At 43.6% G+C, this 21,559-nt stretch overlaps 3 protein-coding genes across 4 annotated transcripts; all 3 read left to right on the top strand.

Moving 5' to 3' along the window:
• The first annotated feature begins 312 nt into the window (after positions 1–312).
• LOC128418752 (olfactory receptor 1013-like) lies at positions 313–1,248 on the top strand. Its single transcript, XM_053398765.1, has one exon. The coding sequence runs from the start codon at positions 313–315 to the stop codon at positions 1,246–1,248; it is 936 nt and encodes a 311-aa protein (XP_053254740.1).
• Positions 1,249–9,490: 8,242 nt separating this feature from the next.
• Positions 9,491–13,781, top strand: LOC128419675 (olfactory receptor 1174-like). Its single transcript, XM_053401079.1, has 2 exons — positions 9,491–10,420; positions 12,795–13,781. The coding sequence occupies exons 1-2, from the start codon at positions 9,491–9,493 to the stop codon at positions 13,779–13,781; spliced, it is 1,917 nt and encodes a 638-aa protein (XP_053257054.1).
• A 4,158-nt stretch (positions 13,782–17,939) lies between these two features.
• On the top strand, positions 17,940–20,805 carry LOC128418740 (olfactory receptor 5AR1-like). Of its 2 annotated transcripts, XM_053398744.1 has the most exons (2): positions 17,952–18,859; positions 20,793–20,805. In XM_053398744.1, the coding sequence occupies exons 1-2, from the start codon at positions 17,952–17,954 to the stop codon at positions 20,803–20,805; spliced, it is 921 nt and encodes a 306-aa protein (XP_053254719.1). The 2 variants fall into 2 exon arrangements, with proteins under 2 accessions (XP_053254729.1, XP_053254719.1); XM_053398754.1 differs by lacking the exon at positions 20,793–20,805 and having other exon boundaries at positions 17,940–18,890.
• The last annotated feature ends 754 nt before the right edge of the window (positions 20,806–21,559 follow it).

Below are 21,559 nucleotides of genomic sequence, written 5' to 3'. Positions count from 1 at the left end.
TGAATTCTAAAGGTGCGGCTTATATTCGGGTGTAGCTTATATTCAGGCCAATACGGTATATACACTTTGTAAAAACATGGCTTTGTTCCAGGTGAAAAATCTGAAAGCTCAAAATAATTCTGAAGTGTGTATTAGTGAGAATCTCATTAAACAAGTAATCTCCTCCCTCCCCATTTTTAATTGCCCTTGTGAGCTCTCTGATTCAGAACATATTGAGGAAAAGGAGCTTTAATAGAACACCATGGTACCATTCCAAGTGTTAAGTGTTCTGTGTGTTCTCAGGTCCTTCAGCCAATGATTGACAGAAGATTCATGGAAGGAGGAAATCACACCACAGTCACTGAATTCATCCTTTTGGGATTCACAACAAATCCCAAAGTGCAACTGATACTCTTTGTGGTGTTTCTCATCATTTATATAGCTAGTCTAGCTGGGAACATTGCACTCATTCTTCTAATCTGCAGCAGCTCTCACCTCCATACGCCCATGTATTTCTTCATTGGGAACCTTTCCTTCCTGGATCTGTGGTATTCCTCCGTCTATACGCCAAAGATTTTGGTGAACTGCATCTCTGAAGACAAGAGCATTTCCTTTGGTGGTTGTGCCTCCCAATTCTTCTTCTCAGCTGCCCTTGCCTATAGCGAATGCTACCTTCTGGCAGCCATGGCCTATGATCGTTATGTGGCCATTGCTAAGCCACTGTCCTATGCCACTGCCATGTCCAGAAAGCTGTGCACAGCACTGGTGGCCCTTTCATATCTAGGGGGGTTCATCAATGCCACTGTCCTTACTAGTGAAACCTTCACATTGAGCTTCTGTGATGGCAATGTCATTGATGACTTCTTCTGTGACGTACCTCCTCTGGTGAAGCTTTCCTGTGATGTGACTGACAATTACCAGACTATGCTGTACGTCCTCCTGACTTTAAACATCATTGCCCCTTCAGCCTTCATCCTTGCCTCCTATATCTTTATCCTAGTAGCCATCTTGAGAATCCGCTCCACTGATGGCAGGCGCAAAGCCTTCTCCACATGTGCTTCCCACCTGACAGCTGTCACCTTATACTATGGCTCCATCCTCTTCATTTACTCACGCCCCAGTTCCAGCTATGCTTTGGAGCGTGACAAATGGGCTTCCACATTCTACACAGTGGTCTTTCCCATGCTGAATCCCCTGATTTATAGCTTAAGGAACAAGGATGTGAAAAAGGCTGTGAAGAAGTTGATGACAAGAAAGACAGATTTCTAAATGAAGAATACTTTATATATGACATAGTAGATTTATTTATAATGTAAACTGGTTTTATAGCACACATTTGTATGCTTTCATTGCCATACCTTCCCCATATCTCCCATTTGAGGAACTGTATTAAGAACTCAGTTTTTCCCCTTCTCTACTACACATGGCCTACAGCTATGAATTTAATATGTGTCAGTCTCAAATGGAAGAAACTGTTTCTGAATAAATATGAGCAATAAATATGCTCTCTTCCGTCTTAGGTTTTCAAATCTCTTCAGAACTGTGTTATAACATCTCTCTCTTTTTTACCCATAACATTTTATCCATTTTCCAACAATAACAAAAACAAAGCAAACAACAACAATAATAAAAACAGATTGACTTCCCCCTATTCTCTTCCTTGGTTCCAATGTATATCAATGTACTACATGTCCATTATAAAGTTTTAACCATTTGCTTTACTTATTATCTGTTCATAATAAATGACAAGTGTTCTTAAAACCCTGCCAATGTACATTGCTTCTGTATATATGCAATAAAGTCCTTCCATTCTTCCTTAAATTCGTTGTCATCTCTTCCTCCTAATTTCATTGTCAATTTTGCCATTTCAGCATATTCCGTTAATTTTACTTGCCCATCTTCTTTAGCTGGGATACTTTCCTCTTTCCAATGTTGTGCTAATAATGTTCATGCAGCTGTGGTTGCATACATAAACAAGTTCTTTTGTGATCTTGGTAAATCCATTCCTGTAATACCTAATAGGAAAGCTTCTGGTTTTTTATCAAAGGTTATTTTAAACATCTAATTCATTTCATTATAAATCATTTCACAATACTTCTTAACAATTTTGCAATCCCACCACATATGAAAAAATGTGCCTTCTGTTGTTTTACATTTCCAACATTTATTTTCTTTAGTTTTGTACATTTTCGCTAATTTAACTGGAGTATAACAATACTACTACTAATAATACTACTAATAATTTTTGTTTATAACCCCCCCCCCCCCGCCACTGGGCCAAAACTGGGCTCAGAGCGGCTAACATCAAATGTATAACACATTAACATAAAATCAAATAAAATACATCCTAAAATCAGTACAGGATCAGATGGCAACCTGCAGATTTGGGTTGGGGACCTTAAACGTTCATCAGGCCGAACTGTTTGTACTGAACTTATATGAGCCTGTGGGAAAATTTGGGAGACCACTTTCATGCAAGTTCTTATGAAAGGGGAGAGGGAGTCAGACTGAACCCTGACCAAAAGCCTGGTGGGACAGCTCCGTCTTGCAGGCCCTGTGGAAAGATGTCATATCCCAAAGGGCCCTGGTCACTTGTGACAGAGCGTTCCACCAGTGGCCGAAAAGGCCTTGGCCTGGTCGAGGCCAGTCTAATCTCCCTGAGGCTTGGGACCTCCAAGATGTTATTATTTGTGGACTGTAAGGTCCTCCGTGGGGCATACCAGGAGAGACGGTCCCGTAGGTACGAGATACCATAATTTTCTTTAATCACCACACATGTTGTAAATTTTATCTCTTTCTTCCATAGTTTTTCCCATTCCTCCATCTGTATATTGTGTCCCAGAACTGTGTTATAACATCTCAGTATACAGGCAATCCAACTCACCATTGAACCCATTGTGTTTTGACCAGATGAAATTTTGTCTTTTGGTGCACTCCCCGGAACAAAGCCCCATGGAAGTTGAGGGCTTCATTGACTCATTGAATTGTAGAGTTGGAAGGCACCCCCAAGGGTAATCTAGTCCAACCTCTTGCAATCCAGGAATCTAAACTAAAGCACCCATGCCAGAGGATGACCATCCAACCTCTGCCATCTGACCTCTGCCTTGAAATTTATAGGAAAGGATATTCTTACGGTTAATAATAGATAAAATATTTTTATCTATTTTCCCATGGAAGAGAGTATTTGAATTTCCTGCACTGGTATGTGAAAAGTAACAACTGATTTGCACAGTCAACCAAATCACATGACTCAGCTGCATTCTACCCCCTTGTAGCTATGCTCTGTTGTGCTACAAATAGTCTGCAATTAGGTTTTACGCCTGCTGAGTGAAGTTATGCTTATCAATATTCTGCCAAATCTGAGTCTCCTTTTCATCAGTTTCAGGTATCTAAGTAATCATGCGTGCAATTTTCCTCTTCAAAAATATTTAAGGAAAGGGTATAATAGATATGTCTGAAGCTTTTGAGCTCAAAAGTTGAGAACCCACAAATTGTGGATATAACTATACTATTAGACATTATATTAAATACATGGACATCAACTGAGGATGGGCAGGAATGTAAAGTATCATCAATATTAAAGAAAAAAATAGATTAATTAAACTGTTCTTTAATACTTGTTTCATTCCATACCAAAAGTCTTTTCATCTAGCTTAAAATATGCCTACAACAACAATGTAAAATTCTTACACTGCAAGCAACCTGCTGTCTAATCTTTTAATTTTAGGATTTGTCCTTCCGGCTTTCTTTAATAAAGGTGAAGAAGCTTCAGTGAAGATGGAATCAGTAGAAAAGAGGGTTAATAAAAAAAAATTCAGAAAGATGAGGGAAAATATTTTGAGGCATAAAATATAACTTCTGAGCTGTTCTTATAAACCAGACAAGAAACTTTGGGAATCAATGAAATATTATATAAAGCCAAGAGTTTTGTTTAGGAAGGAAATTATTTTGTTGAAAATGATGACAAAAAAGGCCAAGTAAACATTTCTCCTAATCCATAGTTGTCTCTGTCACTGAGTAGAGACAGTGCTTCAAACAGGATGATACGAGGCAGGCCCTGGACTGCCTGGTCTAATTTTATAGTGGAGTGAGATCAGGACCCTGGACAAGAACAAGGATGCTGAATCTGAATGTAGGAGCAAGAGCTTCAGGACTTCAGTAAGTGGAACTACAGTAAATGAGGTTTGTAGTTCGAGGACCCGATCCCCGCATAGTGGAATGAAACACAAGGACATGTGATATAAGGTTAATGGGCAAGAAAAGGCCACAACTTTATTGATTACAGCAAGTGAAAAGGTATTGGCTTAGGCATTGGATTACGTCAGCTGACTCCACCCACTCGGAGAGGGGTGAGTCTAAAACAGGGGGTTTATTCACCAGTAGGTGGAGCCTGTTGATGCTAATCCAACTATAAACTCTCCCCTGATGTCACCGAGGGTCGTGCCATGGCCTCCCGCCATGCAGGCATCGGACAGAATACACGACCGCCGGATTCCTTTAACGGAATACCCAAAAATTGAAGGCGTAGGCGATGGCCACACCTAGCCCTTCAACACCACAACACATTATTCCAATGCCTAACCGCCACCCGAGCCCAAAAGGGGCTCGCCACCAATACCCTCACAGCTGTAACCAATCCCTGATGCTGCTGCTGATGTTATTTAACCAAATGTCTGAAAGTCTGAAAGATGAACCCCATCTGAAAGTCTGAAAGATGAACCCCATCATTCCGGTACAAGGCCTGGTCGCCAATCCGGATACGGTCATGAGAAATGACTTGGCCATTCATAAAGCGCACCCAACGGGCTATTGCACGATTTAAGAGTTTCCTGGTTTTTTCAATGGCCATACAGTTCTGCGCACCGTGCCAAACAATTCTCTTCAAGAAGGAGGACCAGAACACCGTTGTTCCGGGACACAAGGCAGTGATATCGTCCAAATCTCTTTTTATGTTCCTGTGATGGCCTGGGAATCCAATTCAGAGGCTGAACCAGAGGAATCCCAGCCTGCACAGGAGTCCCCGCCTCCAGGGCCAGCTGAACTGGGGCAGGGCCTTGATGCTGAAGCGCCTGCACCTGTGTTGGCTTCTCAGGGGCAGGCACCAGGTGAATCCACTCTGGCTCCGGAGGTGGTTGAGGACTCAGTGCCTACAGGTGAGTCTAACCCTTCAGCCTCTCCTGAACTGCAGAGGCTCAGGGCAGAGAGGCAAAGGGAAATGGTTTCTCCCAGGAGGAGTGCTCGCCTTAAGGCCAGGAGAGGCGGGTCTCCTGGGGGCCGGGACTGCCCCTGGCCTCAGAGAAGATAAAGGCCGGTCAGCCCGGTCCCAGGTTGCGGGAGCAATGTCGTTGAAGAGCTGTTTCGGCCAGCATCCAGTCCTGTTCCCCCAGAGTTCCTGTCCTTGCCCGGCTTCTCGCTGTGGACCCCGCTTCGCCCGAGGAGGACTGTCTGCCGACCCTTAACTCAGGTCCTGGACCTCGCCCCATGGTAACCTCCCACCTGGACCAGCACAGTTCCACGACAAGTCCACACTTCTTCTGCTAACAAGGTCATTTTCCCCTAATTGAAGGATAAGGATGTCAGGAGGGCCTAACGCGGCAACTCTGTCCCTCAGCAATGGCATAAGCTCTTCCCAACGCATGCCTCGTCTAGAAAACCAGGAAACTCGCACTCCAGGTGGCAACCCAAGGTTAGGGGTGAGGCCGCAGCTAGCCAACCATACGTGGGCCCAATGGACTATACTATGGCCGCAAATCCAGACACTTCTCCTGAGAACGGCTGAGAATAAAGCAAAGAAAAGACGGGTAAGTAGAGGTACTGGAGCAGAATGCATTCTAACGAATGTAACCTTTATAAGCGTCGGATTTCCACCGGCCCATTTCCTTAATCTTATCCGCCGGCAGCCCCAAGCGAGCAGCTGTTGTGGCAGCACCAATCCTGAATGAGTGTGCCGCATAATCCTGGGAAGCTAAACCACAGGCATCAATCGCTTTGCGGAGTACCTTTGTGAATTGGTGTCTCAACAAAGGTGACCCATCCTCGTGAACCAGGAGCAGGCCCGGGCCGTCCAGTCTGAGGTAAAGGTACCGTCTAGTGTCCTTGACCGGGCATGGACCCTGCTGGGCTGAAGCTGTAAGCTTAACAAGAGCACCCCTACCGGCCTGATCAGTTTTGGATTGATGTATCCGCACCATTATGCTTGCTTCAGACAACTGCACGTCCTCCATAAGGAGGCCGCACATTGAGCCACTTGCGTTAACCTCGGCTACGACTTCCCCAACTCTCAAGGCACCAAAAAAGGCGATAGCATATGCTGCGGAAAAGAGGCGGGTCTCAAACTTTGTCCAACAGATTGACCTAAGCTTTGTGCGTATCTGCGAGAGCAACCCATAGGAAACTGGCTCACGGCCTTCGACTCTAGGGGGTTGTAACCTGCCCCAACCCTCAATAGCTCTGCGGATCAGGAAGTCACTGCACGGATCGGAGTAAGGCCAAGTAAACATTTCTCCTAATCCATAGTTGTCTCTGTCACTGAGTAGAGACAGTGCTTCAAACAGGATGATACGAGGCAGGCCCTGGACTGCCTGATCTAATTTTATAGTGGAGTGAGATCAGGACCCTGGACAAGAACAAGGATGCTGAATCTGAATGTAGGAGCAAGAGCTTCAGGACTTCAGTAAGTGGAACTACAGTAAATGAGGTTTGTAAAAACTACTTTAATTAATTAAATAGGTGTGTGATCTTATGAAGCAGCCAATCATTACAGTTAGTTACAAGATAATGGTGATGACTGAAGTAACAAAAATATCTCCTCTGGTCTGCACTAGCTATTCTGATGCTCCCCCTAAATAATCCTGATGTTCCCCCTACATTATGTTCCCTCTCCCCTATCTTCTTGTTCTCTTTCAGCTCTTCCAAATATATACATGAAGGCATCCAGAGAAAGAAATGGCCACTAGAGAGATTTGGGGAATGGGTTCTCAAAGTCTATTTCCTCAACAAGTAACACTCTTGATTTGCTTAGGGTATTAGGTTATTCCAAAGGCATAAAACCAAATCCCAACAGGGCATGAGAAGTTTTGTGTCATTAAAGAGGCCACTGGGACAGTATCCTCCAGAGACAATAGAATGCTCTGACTAAATATCAAATAATACTTTTCTGATCTGAAGCCACTAATGGGTTGTGGGTGAATTGCTGGTTCCAGCACTTATATAAATCAGTCCAGAGATTGAATAAGCTCATTTTCTTCTGGAATCAGCATCACCCATGACTATCATATTGTGCCCTATGACTAGTGGGTGCCATCAAGATTAAGAGCTAAGTTTTTTTCCAGAGCTTTATCACCTAACAGGTTCAGCTTATTTGATTCTATAGATATTTGATTCTATACGATAAGAAACAGACACACCCTCTTTCACTCCTCCCTGCATACTGGCTTATACAGCACAAAACCAGCAGAAGAAATCAGTTGACTGACCAAGCAAATCACATCTGAGAATCAATTCTCAAAGCGTATGTTATGCACCTGGTTGTTTTGTTGTCTTTGAAATGTTTTCTGGAAAGAACAAGGAGGAGAAGATTGATGACAAGCCTCGTTGCCTCGGCTGGAGAAGGTAAGGCAATCAAAGGCAACACACTTCAAAGACTTGGGTGCCCAGATTAAAATCAAGGTTATAATTGTGATGGAGATTGGTATTAATGGCAGCACTTTTTAACGCATGCTTGAAATGCCTCTGGGTATATGTCAGTAATTTTTTAAAATAATAAAATTGGATTGAAAACGATTAATGCAATATAATAAATATGGCTTTAAAACAACTCCCATTAAAATAAATTCATGTGTAAATTCCATTTTGAAAGCATATTTCTTAAGCAGAAATGAAGCACTTAAAATGGAAAGCAACTGTCCTTTCTGCTTCAGTTGGTGCTCTTTCATATTGCTTTCTACTGGATTTCTATTTATGTTCCAAATACACTTACAGTGGTACCTCTGGATGTGAACGGGATCCGTTCTGGAGCCCTGTTCGCATCCTGAAGCGAACACAACCCACGATTGTGCATGCACGGGTTGCGATTTGGCGCTTCCGCGCATGCGTGTGATGTCATTTTGAGCGTCTGCGCATGAGCGAGTAGCGAAACCTGGAAGTAACGTGCTCCGTTACTTCTGTGTCACCACGGAGCATAACCTGAAAACACTCAACCTGAAGCACATTTAACCCGAGATATGACTGTATTCTAAACATCTGAGTTTACAAAGGAGTGGCAGAAAATTATTATTATTATTATTATTATTATTATTATTATTATTATTATTATTATTAAACTTTGTATGCCTCCCTTCATCTGAACATCACAGGGCAGCTTATGACATAAAAAATGCAAACTGGGAATACAAAATGGATAATAAAACAAAAGCAAACCAATAGCACCTCCCATAAACACATTTAAAAGGCCATAGAATGCCCAATCAGCCATAAAATGGTGGGCATGACCAAGTAAATCAAAACTTTTAACAATAAATGAAATTTGGATCTTTATATAGCGCATTGGATGGGGCAACAGGGTTGTGGAAGAATTTGGAGTGTGTAAGAGCATTGCTTGCATCCTTTTCCACTGTTGTCCTCTGCTACTTGTTAAGATCAGAGATCTCTTATTTTCCAGATGCTGAGAACACCACAAGCCATTTAGCTCAGAGGTGATGACTTTTTTCAGCTCAGTGGTGGCCTTTCCTCAAGGGCAAGCTTCCAAGGACAACATGTCAGTGATGAACAGGGGCCAGGCAAAACTGGGTGAAGCAGCAGCTGTGACACCTCTGCACAGTAAGCTGCATTCTGCCTGCGGAAAAATCAGAGGTTTCTGTGCACACAAATATATAGAGTGAGAGTGAGAAACAGAGATCCATCCAGTCATGTAAAAGGCATTTTCACAGTTCAGGGACTCATTTCAGCCAAGCCAAAGTCTTCAAGATGCCTCAGGGAGGGGAGATGGGATGGATGGATCTATCCATTTCAGTTCTCTCTGTTTTCCCCATTTCAAATTCCGTTCTTCACATTTTGCAGCAAGTTGCAAAATAATAATAATGAAATCCTTATGAAAATTCATCAGCATTTTAGTTTAGGTTTCTCCCAATAAACACATTTGTATACACAGTTTTCACTAAATTACATGTTTTAAATATCCACATTCCCATTATATATATGCACTTTTGTAAATAATGTTTGGTTGGCAAACCGCATAGCAAAATCGGGATGAGTGAAAATTTCAAAGGATAGCTGTGTCTCGGTTTGCATAGTGGTTCCAAAAGTGCAAATTTGATAGATTTGGCTTCAAATTAGACCTGAATAGAATTTCTTGCCCATCTCTACAGGGACTGTAGCATGAAGAGAGTTTCATAGATAAGGTCTTGAGGTTCTCCATCCCTGATTTAGCTCATTGAGAACTGATGCTATTCTGATAGGCCAGAACTTCAGTGTATATCTTCAATTTCCTTACCAGCTAATCCCACACAGCTTCATGGAGGAAGGAAATCTCACCACAGTGACCGACTTCATTCTCCTGGGTTTCACAACAAACCCTAAACTGCAGCTGATCTTATTTGTACTGTTTCTAATAATATATATAGCCAGTCTGGCAGGGAATATCACATTAATTGCTCTAATCTGCAGCAGCTCTCACCTCCATACGCCCATGTATTTCTTCATTGGGAACCTTTCCTTCCTGGATCTGTGGTATTCCTCCATCTATACGCCAAAGATCTTGGTGAACTGCATCTCTGAAGACAAGAGCATTTCCTTTGGTGGCTGTGCCTCCCAATTCTTCTTCTCAGCTGCCCTTGCCTATAGCGAGTGCTACCTTCTGGCAGCTATGGCCTATGACCGTTATATGGCCATAGCCAAGCCATTGTTGTATGCCACTGCCATGTCCAGAAAGCTGTGCACAGCACTGGTGGCCCTCTCATATCTAGGGGGGTTTATCAATTCCACCTTAATCACTAGTGAAACCTTCACATTGAGCTTCTGTGATGGCAACGTCATTGATGACTTCTTCTGTGACTTACCTCCATTGGTGAAGCTATCCTGCAACATGCCCAAGAGCTATCAGTCCGTGTTGTACTTCATTTTGGCTTCTAATGTAATTACACCCTCTGCACTTATCCTTGCCTCCTATGCCTTCATTCTGGCTGCCATCTTGAGGATTCGCTCCACTGAAGGGAGACTGAAAGCCTTCTCCACATGTGCTTCTCATCTGATTGCAGTTACTTTGTACTATGGCTCTATCCTCTTCATCTACTCACGGCCCAGCTCCAGCTATGCTTTGGAAAGGGACAAAGTGGTCTCTGTTTTCTACACAGTAGTGATTCCTATGCTTAATCCCCTCATCTACAGCCTCAGGAACAAGGATGTAAAACATGCTCTGAAGAAACTGGCAATGAAATGGAGGACAGCATGAATGAATATAACTGGAAGCATGCAGTTTTGTTTCTAGTAGCTTAGCATTATTACTCATTAGTAAGATCTTTTGTCATGTGTTTTTATGTAGATGTGTCCTCAGAACCTCATTTGTATAATGCATTATTTGTGAGACACTATTTTTCATACTCATAAGACCCATTCATGTTGGACTAATTCTTCCTGTTCTCCATCTCCCCATTTTGAGGCTGACTATTGCTGCAGATAACAATCATTTTAGATCATTTTCCCTGATAAAGTATCTGAACCCTAGGCTGCCATCCTATGCCCACTTACCGGGGCATCTCATTTAACTAAGAATGTATAAATCTGTCATTTTAAATGTGCCACAGTTTTTTGGTTTTCCAGTTCTGCACTTAAGTCCTCACAAAAATTCATCAGCACTTTAGTGCCCATTTTCCCAAATACAATGCGTTTTTACACATAATTTAGTTGGGGAACTGCATCACAAAATTCAGAGAAGTGCCGATTTCAAAGGATGGCTGCGTTTGGGCTGCATATTGCTTCTGGAAGAAAAAATTAGAGGCAGTTTCTCATTAAGATATTTATTGAACTTATCTCTGCATTTAACTCAATGAGACCTAGTTCTGATAAGGCATGCTACATAAGATTGCAATATTAGCCACTTGTGTATATCCTAGATCAATATATTGCTCTCATAGAGATCATCTATGATCATAACAAACTTCACTCCTCACTTATTTAGTTGAGATGTTATGATATAATTTGAAAAAAAATATAAAGATAACAATTTCATTTAAAAATGTATGTTTCCTGTTTCATAAAACAATGATAATAAATTAGAAAGTATATGATAAAACTGGCCTCTGTTATTGCAAAGGTTTATTTGTTCTGGGTGTTGGTGGCTATTACATCAGTGCTGTTGTGTGAAGAAACAGTAATTCAACATCCAGTGGCCCTCTAGAGGTAGTTGGACTCCAGCCAAGATGATCAATGTGCAGGGACGATGGGAGTTGTAGTCCAATAACATCCAGAGGGCCACAGGTTCCTCATCCCCATTCTAGATAAAAAAATTCATTGCATGACACAATTGTTCCACAGGAGTGTGTGTGAGGAGAAGAAGAAGAGGAGGAGGAGGAGGAGTTTGGATTTGATATCCCACTTTATCACTACCCAAAGGAGTCTCAAAGCGGCTAACATTCTCCTTTCCCTACCTCCCCCACAACAAACACTCTGTGAGGTGAGTGGGGCTGAGAGACTTCAGAGAAGTGTGACTAGCCCAAGGTCACCCAGCAGCTGCATATGGAGGAGCGGAGATGCAAACCCAGGTCCCCAGATTACGAGACTACCGCTCTTAGCCACTACACCACACTGGCTCTCAGGGCCCGAGGGAGCCAGCACCCATGAGTCAGGGACTTATGGAGCAGTTGCAGCAACAAGGAAACTCCCGCCTCCACCAGCTTATACGTCCTCCCCTGATGGGTTGTGCTCCTGCAACCTGAGACTTCTAGCGACACAGAAGGTGCTGATTCTCTTCCCACTACAAGACCCTCCTGGTTCTAGGAGACAGCAGGCAGGGGAAGGTGGAAAGTCTACTGATCCATATGTTAGCTGAACTGCCTCTTCTTCTGCTGCCCCATCTGGTGTGCCTTCCTCCATCCCACTCTGTCCTGACTCTCCCCTGGCTCCTGCCTTGTAGGCAGTGTCAGGACCCATAAATCAATGGTCCCCTTGCCTGGGTAACTCCCCTAGTCCCCTGCCTTCGCTGCACACTCTTCAGAGTCCTGCCAGTCCTTGAGACTGTTGGTGATATCAGGTGCAGGAAGGAAAATGAGGGCCCCTGACAAACCATAATTAGCCCCATTGCCTGAGAAACCCTGCCAGAAAGCAAGAGAAATGGATGTCATGTGTTTTCTTTTGCAAGAGGGGAGGGGAATTGACAGGGAACACAATGAGAAAGCAAATTGCATGGGATGCCTATACCCTTGACACCTCCACAAAGATATGTCTCCTGATGAGAGAATCAGAGATCAGAAATCCTCTGGGGACAGAGCTCCCTGCCTCTGCCATTCATACTCTTTAATAATTGCATCATTTTTAGGAGGTAGGAAACTCAATCCACAATAAATAGACATCCAGGAGTTTACAGGGATCAGTAGGATGCTGACTTAACCAATGATCAAAACGTCAGAGTTCATCTCTCCCACCCGTAGAAAGGTTCAAGGAAAAGACAAAGGGGAGCATCACTCAGGAACTCTGGATCTTCTAAAATCTCCACAAGAAGCCTTGGTAAGACCCAGCTATGTCATCATCAGCCTCACAGAGCAAGTGGGACCCAAGCAAACTTTGACATCTCATAGACTAATTAATATTTTAAACAACCCTGCCATCCACATTTCCTATATTTCTCCAGACCACTGTATCTTTTCCTAAAAATGGTGAATGAAAATAGTACCACCATCACGGAGTTCATTCTCCAGGGCATCTCAAACGATCCAAGTATGAAAGTCTTATTCTTTGTGGTATTCCTGATCATCTATCTGGTCAATGTCGTGGGAAACCTGGGCATGATCATCTTGATCACACTTGATTCCCAGCTTCACAATCCTATGTACTTCTTCCTCTGGCACCTGTCCTTCTGTGACATCTGCTACTCATCTGCCATTGCCCCCAGAATGCTGTCTGAATTGTTATCTGAGAGCAGGATCATCTCCTTCTCTGAATGCACTGCACAGTTCTACTTCTTTGCTGCCTTTGTGGGTGCCGAGTGCTACATTTTAGCAGTAATGGCCTATGACCGCTATGTGGCCATCTGCAACCCATTGCTCTATTCCACTGCCATGTCCAAGTCCCTCTGCATCAGGCTCCTACTTGGCTCATACATTGCTGGCACAACTAGTGCCATAATACACACAACAGCCACCTTCAGCCTGCAGTTCTGCAGTTCCAACCTCATCAACCATTTCTTCTGTGATGTCCCTCCATTGCTGGCAATCGCTTGTTCTGACACCCACATTAATGAGATTTTGCTTTTTGCATTTGCTGGCTTTGTTGAGATGAGCTCCCTCTCCATCATCCTTCTCTCTTACATCTTCATTTTAGCAGCCGTCCTGAGAATGCCCTCAGGGAGGCTCAAAGCCTTCTCCACCTGTGGGTCCCACTTCACAGGGGTCACTCTATTTTATGGGACTGTGATTTTCATGTATCTCCGGCCCACTTCTGTCTATGCTTTGGAACAAGACAAATGGGCTTCTGTGTTCTACACAGTAGTGATCCCCATGCTCAATCCTCTGATCTACAGCTTGAGGAACAAAAATGTTAAGGAAGCTTTCAGAAAACTCATTAACAAGAAGCTGAACTCTGTCTTAAACTAAAATGCAATATTATTCTGAATGGGGTTTTCTTTGTGAACTGGTTCCATAGGAACTTGACTTGTAGGTTTCAGAATGATTTCCTTTCCCTTATAGCTGATCATCAATTTCCAGAGAACCAGAGAGAACCAGAAAACGAAGGAATTCAACCACAGAGTTGTTGTCTGACATTCATTGAGCAATGTCATTTGTAATTTCAAAATCATTTGTTCTGAATGAGGTTGGCTGAAACTTCATGTGGACTCTGCAATTTAACAAATGTGAAGGGTCACCTGAAAGCAGGCATTCCCTCAGACCACCTCAATGGGAGAGATGGGAAGTGTTGTGTTGGGATATAAGGAAGATATCAGAAGGAAGTGTCCTTTTATTTCTACAAGACAAGACTAAAATAAGAAATTCCCCATGCACCATGAAAATCATAGGAGCTCAAGGGTTCAAAAAGCATTACATTCAAATACAGCACCTCCTAGCATACATAACAGGAAGATTCCACCATCTTCTTTAAAAATGTATCATCATGAAAACAGCTGGTTTGCTATTTTATAACACTAATTCTCATCATCAGGTTGCATACAACTAGCTTATACCCAGAATAGACTGACTGAAATATATCAGCTATGACAGTCATATCCATTTATATTCTGAGTAGGACTAACGTTCCAAGGTTTTTATGTCATATTGTTGTGTTGTAGTCTAATGAATTGTTTGTTTACTGTCCTGGGTATCTTTGGGTTGACTTGTTAGTTATAAATATAACAACAACAACAACAACAACAAGCTTGATGTTATCAGATATTTTTCATGGAAAACACCACTAGAATGCAATCTGCCTAGTACATTGTGAGTGTTGTTAAGATTCTCCTCTCAAAATTCCAAAATACTATACTAAGTAACCCAAGAGAACCGGGATTCTATGGCCTCCTCCAAAGGTTTCCTGTGGCTTTTGTTATTTCACAAGTATGAGGTTACCAGCTAGGCTGCCACTGACTTCTGCTCGGCATTCTGGGCAGCCCAACCAGAAGTAAACACAGGCAAGCCTACAGTGGAACTATGCAGTAGCAGCTTACCACTCAATGCACTCTTACCTCACACAGCCTATGATGAGGGAGAGATGTGATTCAGTGCACATTTAAAGGTGAACTTACCTAGTTTCGACTTTCTGAAGCAATGTGAACCAATACAAATCCATCGGTCAAAATTCAGACTTCTCTGAATTTTGCAATGCACATCTCCAGTCAAGTAATATTCACAGACTAGGGTGAAATGTGCATATGGATGCAAAAATCAACGGGAAGAATAAAAAAAAGCATGCTTTATATCAGGCAAAATTGTGTGCAAGAATAAGTTTATTGGGAGAAATTTGCTATGGAATGCTGAGGAACTTTCGCCAGAACAAACAACGACCCCGTAAACGGGTGTGGAAATGTGTGCAGCTTGAGATTGGGAAAATGTGAGAAACTGAGAGAAAGCAACGCTAAGAGATTCACCCATCCATACCCTCAATGTATAAAGAGACATGATATCTATGTGGGAAAGAAAGAGAGCAGGAGAGAGGGCAGTAAGCAAATCCAAACCAAAATGCTTCCTCAAAGGAGATGGCAGGTAGGAAGGAGAGTAATACAGTGCAGAAATCAGGAGAAAGGAAGATTTTGGTTGTGGTCATACAGTGGCAAGCAAGCAGGGGATTCAGGCAAGAGTGGGAGGAAGCTGGACAGATGGGAGGTTGAAAGAGGTCTCAGCTTCATCTGCAGTTACTTTTATTTCTAGTAATCGCTGCTAGGAGGGATTTTATGATGAACTGGCAGGTAAGGACACCACATGCATCCACTGCAGCCACTGAGAGATGCTATACAATAGTAGAGCAAAAGTAGTGCCTTCTATATGTTGTTGGTCAACAGTTCCCATCAGCCCTAGACAGTGTGGCAGGTGGTCAGGGATGACAGGCATTCCAGTCCAACAACATATAGAGGTCACCAGGTTGGCAAAGGCTGCACAACTCTAACTCTCCCTTCCCCCAGAAATATGGTTCTAACAACAATGAGGGACGTCATCTGCACTGGTATCAGAAAAGTGCGTGTTTTATGTTTATAAACCCAAAGGGGTGGGACACTCCTCCTTAATGTATGAGAGACAACTGAATTAGAAAGTTTGTGAACTGCAGTCATTGTAGCTACCTTTTGTTTTTGAGTTGACTCTACAACCAGCAGGTGAGGCCTTGTTTGTAGTGCCACTACCGGGGCTGCGGGGCTGGGCCTGACTTGTGATAGGGGGCTTTTCAGTGCTAGGCTGAGGTTCTCTCACACCTCAGTTAAACTATGCAAGCAAAGGAACATGTCAGCATTTAAGTTCCTGCTCTCACACCAAGAGATGGGAGGCTGGCGGTTTTATTACTCTTTAAATTTATTAGTCTTGACACAATAGTTTCAGTCCAAGGACACAGCTCAGTCTTCCACACTCGATACGTCAGTTGCACCCATTGAAGTGTGGTCTCTTCGCCAACAGGATATCCTCCATCGGCTGCCCCCTCCTTCTGTTGGCCTGACGCCAAGACTGGACTCTACCCTTCCTCCTAGTACAAGGAGACTATGGGGCCGCTTCCCCAGTTTGCCCATCCTCCCCTGAGAATGTGTCTGAGACCTGCGGCTCCTCTACCTGCCTCACGCTGTCTTGGGAGTTTACAACACGCATTCCAGGACGGGAGGGACTCGCCTCACCCACTGTATGGGAAGAAGGCAAGCCTCTATCTCTTTCTGCCTGCCACCCCCCCCCCTCATCATTGGAGCCCTTGCTGTTGCTCTGGGAAGGAGCGTTCCTGACAGAACAGGAGTTGCAGAATTCTGCTGATCAATTGCTTGCTGGTGCCTTCAAACCCTGTATCCTTTGCCCACAGGTTATGAAATCAAGCAATGTTGGAAAGGGATCGGAGGGTTGCAAGCACTGCCAATCACCTGGTTGGCAGCATCTGCAAATTCTGTTTTCAACAGGAAGCTGCATTTTTACCTGTCCCATAGCTGACATCACGGCCCATCCCAGATAAAGAATGCGCGCATCTTATAGTTAACTCTTTATTAGCAGGATAAACACTTACAGCAGCTCCCACAGTGCTCTGGATACACATGCAAATACACACCTCTGGCCTATAGGCACCTAAATGTCTGGAGCCTATGGAGCAGTTGCAGCAACATGGAAATTACACTCCTCCACCTGCTTATATGTCCTCCCCTGATGGGTTGTGCTGCAGCAACCAGAGACTTCTCCCGGTATGGAAGGTGCCACTGCCCTTCTCACTTCAATCCCCTCCTGGATTTAGGAGACAGCGGGCACAGGAAGGTGGGAAGTCTATTGAACCGTCTGCCAGCTGAACAGCCTCTTCTGCTGCGGCCCCGTCTGGTGTGCATGCCACTCTGCCCTGACTCTCGTCCCTTGGCTCCTTCCTTATAGGGAGTGTCAGGACCCATAAATCAATGGTCCCTTTGCCTGGATAACTCCCCTAGTCCCCTGCCCTCGCTGCACACCCTTCAGAATCCTGCCAGTCCTTGAGAGCGTTGGTGATGTCAGGTGATGTCAGGTGCAGAAAAGAAAATGACAAACCATAATTAGTCCCATTGCCCGATAAACCCTGCCGGAAAGCAAGAGAAATGGATGTCATGTGTTTTCTTCTGCAGGGGGGGAGGAGAAATGACAGTGAGTATAATGAGAAAGCAAATTGCATGGGATGCCAATACCCTTGAAAGCTCTACAAGGATATGTCTCCTGATGAGGGAATCAGAGATCAGAAATCCTCTGGGGACAGAGCTCCCGGCCTCTGTCATTCTACTCTTTAATAACTGCATCATTTTTAGGAGGTAGGAAACTCAATCCACAATAAATAGACATCCAGGAGTTTACAGGGATCAGTAGGATGCTGACTTAACCAATGATCAGAACTTTGGAGTTCGTCTCTCCCACCCGTAGAAAGGTTCAAGGAAAAGACAAAGGGGAGCATCACTCAGGAACTCTGGATCTTCTAAAATCTCCACAAGAAGCCCTTGGTAAGACCCAGCTATGTCATCATCAGCTTCGCAGAGCAACTGGGACCCAAGCAAACTTTGACATCTCATAGACTAAAATTTAAAACAACCCTGCCATCCACATTTCCTATATTTCTTCAGACCACTGTATCTTTTCCTTAAAATGGTGAATGAAAACAGTACCACCATCACGGAGTTCATTCTCCAGGGCATCTCAAATGATCCAGGTATGAAAGTCTTATTCTTTGTGGTATTCCTGATCATCTATCTGGTCAATGTTGTGGGAAACCTGGGCATGATCATCTTGATCACACTTGATTCCCACCTTCACAATCCTATGTACTTCTTCCTCTGGCACCTGTCCTTCTGTGACATCTGCTACTCATCTGCTATTGCCCCCAGAATGCTGTCTGACTTGTTATCTGAGAGCAGGATCATCTCCTTCCCTGAATGCACTGCCCAGTTCTACTTCTTTGCTGCATTTGTGGATGCCGAGTGCTACATTTTAGCAGTGATGGCCTATGACCGCTATGTGGCCATCTGCAACCCATTGCTCTATTCCACTGCCATGTCCAAGTCCCTCTGTATCCGGCTCCTACTTGGGTCATACATTGCTGGCACAACTAATGCCATAATACACACAACAGCCACCTTCAGCCTGCAGTTCTGCAGTTCCAACCTCATCAACCATTTCTTCTGTGATGTCCCTCCACTGCTGGCAATCGCTTGTTCTGACACCCACATTAATGAGATTTTGCTTTTTGCATTTGCTGGATTTGTTGAGATGAGCTCCCTCTCCATCATCCTTCTCTCTTACATCTTCATTTTAGCAGCTGTCCTGAGAATGCCCTCAGGGAGGCTCAAAGCCTTCTCCACCTGTGGGTCCCACTTCACAGGGGTCACTTTATTTTATGGGACTGTGATTTTCATGTATCTCCGGCCTACTTCTGTCTATGCCTTGGATCAAGACAAATGGGCTTCTGTGTTCTACACAGTAGTGATCCCCATGCTCAATCCTCTGATCTACAGCTTGAGGAACAAAAATGTTAAGGAAGCTTTCAGAAAACTCATTAACAAGAAGCTGAACTCTGTCTTAAACTAAAATGCAATATTATTCTGAATGGGGTTTTCTTTGTGAACTGGTTCCATAGGAACTTGACTTGTAGGTTTCAGAATGATTTCCTTTCCCTTATAGCTGATCATCAATTTCCAGAGAACCAGAAAACGAAGGAATTCAACCACAGAGTTGCTGTCTGACATTCATTGAGCAATGTCATTTGTAATTTCAAAATCATTTGTTCTGAATGAGGTTGGCTGAAACTTCATGTGGACTCTGCAATTTAACAAATGTGAAGGGTCACCTGAAAGCAGGCATTCCATCAGACCACCTCAATGGGGGAGATGGGAACTGTTGTTTTGGGATATAAGGAAGATATCAGAAGGAAGTGTCCTTTTATTTCTACAAGACAAGAGTAAAAGAAGAAATTCCCCTTGGAGTACTGCACCATGAAAAGCACAGGAGCTCAAGGGTCCAAAAAGCATTACATTCAAATACAGCACCTCCTAGCATACATAACAGGAAGATTCCACCATCTTCTTTAAAAATGTGTCATCATGAAAACAGCTGGTTTGCTATTTTATAACACTAATTCTCATCATCGGGTTGTATCCAATTCGTTTTTTCCCCAGTAGACCCACTGAAATTTATCAGCTATGATAGTCATATCCATTTATATTCTGAATAGGATTAATGTTCCAAGGTTTTTATGTCATATTGTTGTGTTGTAGTCTAATGAATTGTTTGTTTACTGTCCTGGGTATCTTTGGGTTGACAGGTTGGTTATAAATATAACAACAACAACAACAACAACAACAAGCTTGATGTTATCAGATATTTTCATGGAAATCACCACTAGAATGCAATCTCCCTAGTACATTGTGAGTGTTGTTAAGACTCTACTCTCAAAAATACAAAATGCTATACAAAGTAACCCAAGAGAACTGGGATTCTATGGCCTCCTCCAAAGGTTTCCTGTGGCTTTTGCAATTTCACAAGTATGAGGCACCAGCTAGGCTGCCACAGGCTTCTGTTCTGCATTCTGGGCAGCCCAACCAGAAGTAAACACAGGCAAGCCTACAGTGGAACTATGCAGTAGCAGCTTACCACTCAATGCACTCTTACCTCCCACAGCCTATGATGAGGGAGAGATGTGATTCAGTGCACATTTAAAGGTGAGCTTACCTAGTTTCCACTTTCTGAAGCAATGTGAACCAATACAAATCCATCGGTCAAAATTCAAACTTCTCTGAATTTTGCAATGCACATCCCCAGTCAAGTAATATTCACAACCTAGGATAAAATGTGCATATGAATGCATAAATCAACGGGAATAAAAATAAAGCATGCTTTATATCAGGCAAAATTGTGTGCAAGAATAAGTTTATTTGGAGAAATTTGCTATGGAATGCTGAGGAACTTTCACCAGAACAAACAACGACCCCGTAAACAGATGTGGAAATGTGTGCAGCTTGAGATTGGGGAAATGTGAGAAACTGAGAGAAAGCAACGCTAAGAGATTCACCCACCCATACCCTCAACTGCATAAAGAGACATGATAGCTATGTGGGGAGGAAAGAGAGCAGGAGAGAGAGCAGTAAGCAAATCCAAACCAAAATGCTTCCTCAGAGGAGATGGCAGGTAGGAAGGAGAGTAATGCAGAAATCAGGAGAAAGGAAGATTTTGGTTGTGGTCATACAGTGGCAAGCAAGCAGGGGATTCAGGCAGGAGTGGGAGGAAGCTGGACAGATGGGAGGTTGAAAGAGGTCTCAGCTTCATCTGCAGTTACTTTTATTTCTAGTAATCGCTGCTAGGAGGGATTTTATGATGAACTGGCAGGTAAGGACACCACATGCATCCACTGCAGCCACTGAGAGATGCTATACAATAGTAGAGCAAAAGTAGTGCCTTCTATATGTTGTTGGACAACAGATTCCATCAGCCCTAGACAGTGTGGTAAGTGGTCAGGGATGACAGGCATTCCAGTCCAACAACTTATAAAGGTCACCAGGTTGGCAAAGGCTGCACAACTCTAACTCTCCCTTCCCCCAGAAATATGGTTCTAACAACAATAGGAATATTGATGGACTTCATCTGCATTGGTATCAGAAAAGTGCATGTTTTATGTTTATAAACCCAGAGGGGTGGGAACCTCCTCTTTAATTCAGAGAAGACCTGAATTCTGCAGTCATTGTAGCTACCTTTTTGTTCTTGAGTTGAATCTACAACCAGCAGGTGAGGCCTTGTTCGTAGTGCCACTACTGGGGCTGCGGGGCTGGGCCTGACTTATGATAGGGAGCTTTTCAGTGCTAGGCTGCGGCTCCCTAACACCTCAGTTAAACTATGCAAGCAAAGGAACATGTCAGGATTTACGATCTCCCTCTCACACCAAGAGATGTCAGGCTGGCGACTTTATTACTCTTTAAATTTATTAGTCTTGACACAATAGTTTCAGTCTGAGCACACAGCTCAGTCTTCCGCACTCAATGAGTCAGTTGCGCCCACTGAAGGGTGGTCTCTTCACCAACAGGCTATTCTCCATTGGCTGCCCCCTCCAGCCTGTTGGCCTGACGCCAAGTCTGGACTCTACCATTCCTCCTAGTACAAGGAGACTATGGAGCAGCTTGCCCAGTTTGCCCCTCCTCCCCAGAGAATTTGTCTGAGATCTGTGGCTCCTCTACCTGCCTCACGCTGTCTTGGGAGTTTACGACACA

The sequence above is a fragment of the Podarcis raffonei genome, chromosome 1, assembly GCF_027172205.1.
Source record: "Podarcis raffonei isolate rPodRaf1 chromosome 1, rPodRaf1.pri, whole genome shotgun sequence".
In the NCBI taxonomy this organism is placed as follows: Eukaryota; Metazoa; Chordata; class Lepidosauria; order Squamata; family Lacertidae; genus Podarcis; species Podarcis raffonei.
This window is presented reverse-complemented; position numbering and strand designations above follow the sequence as displayed.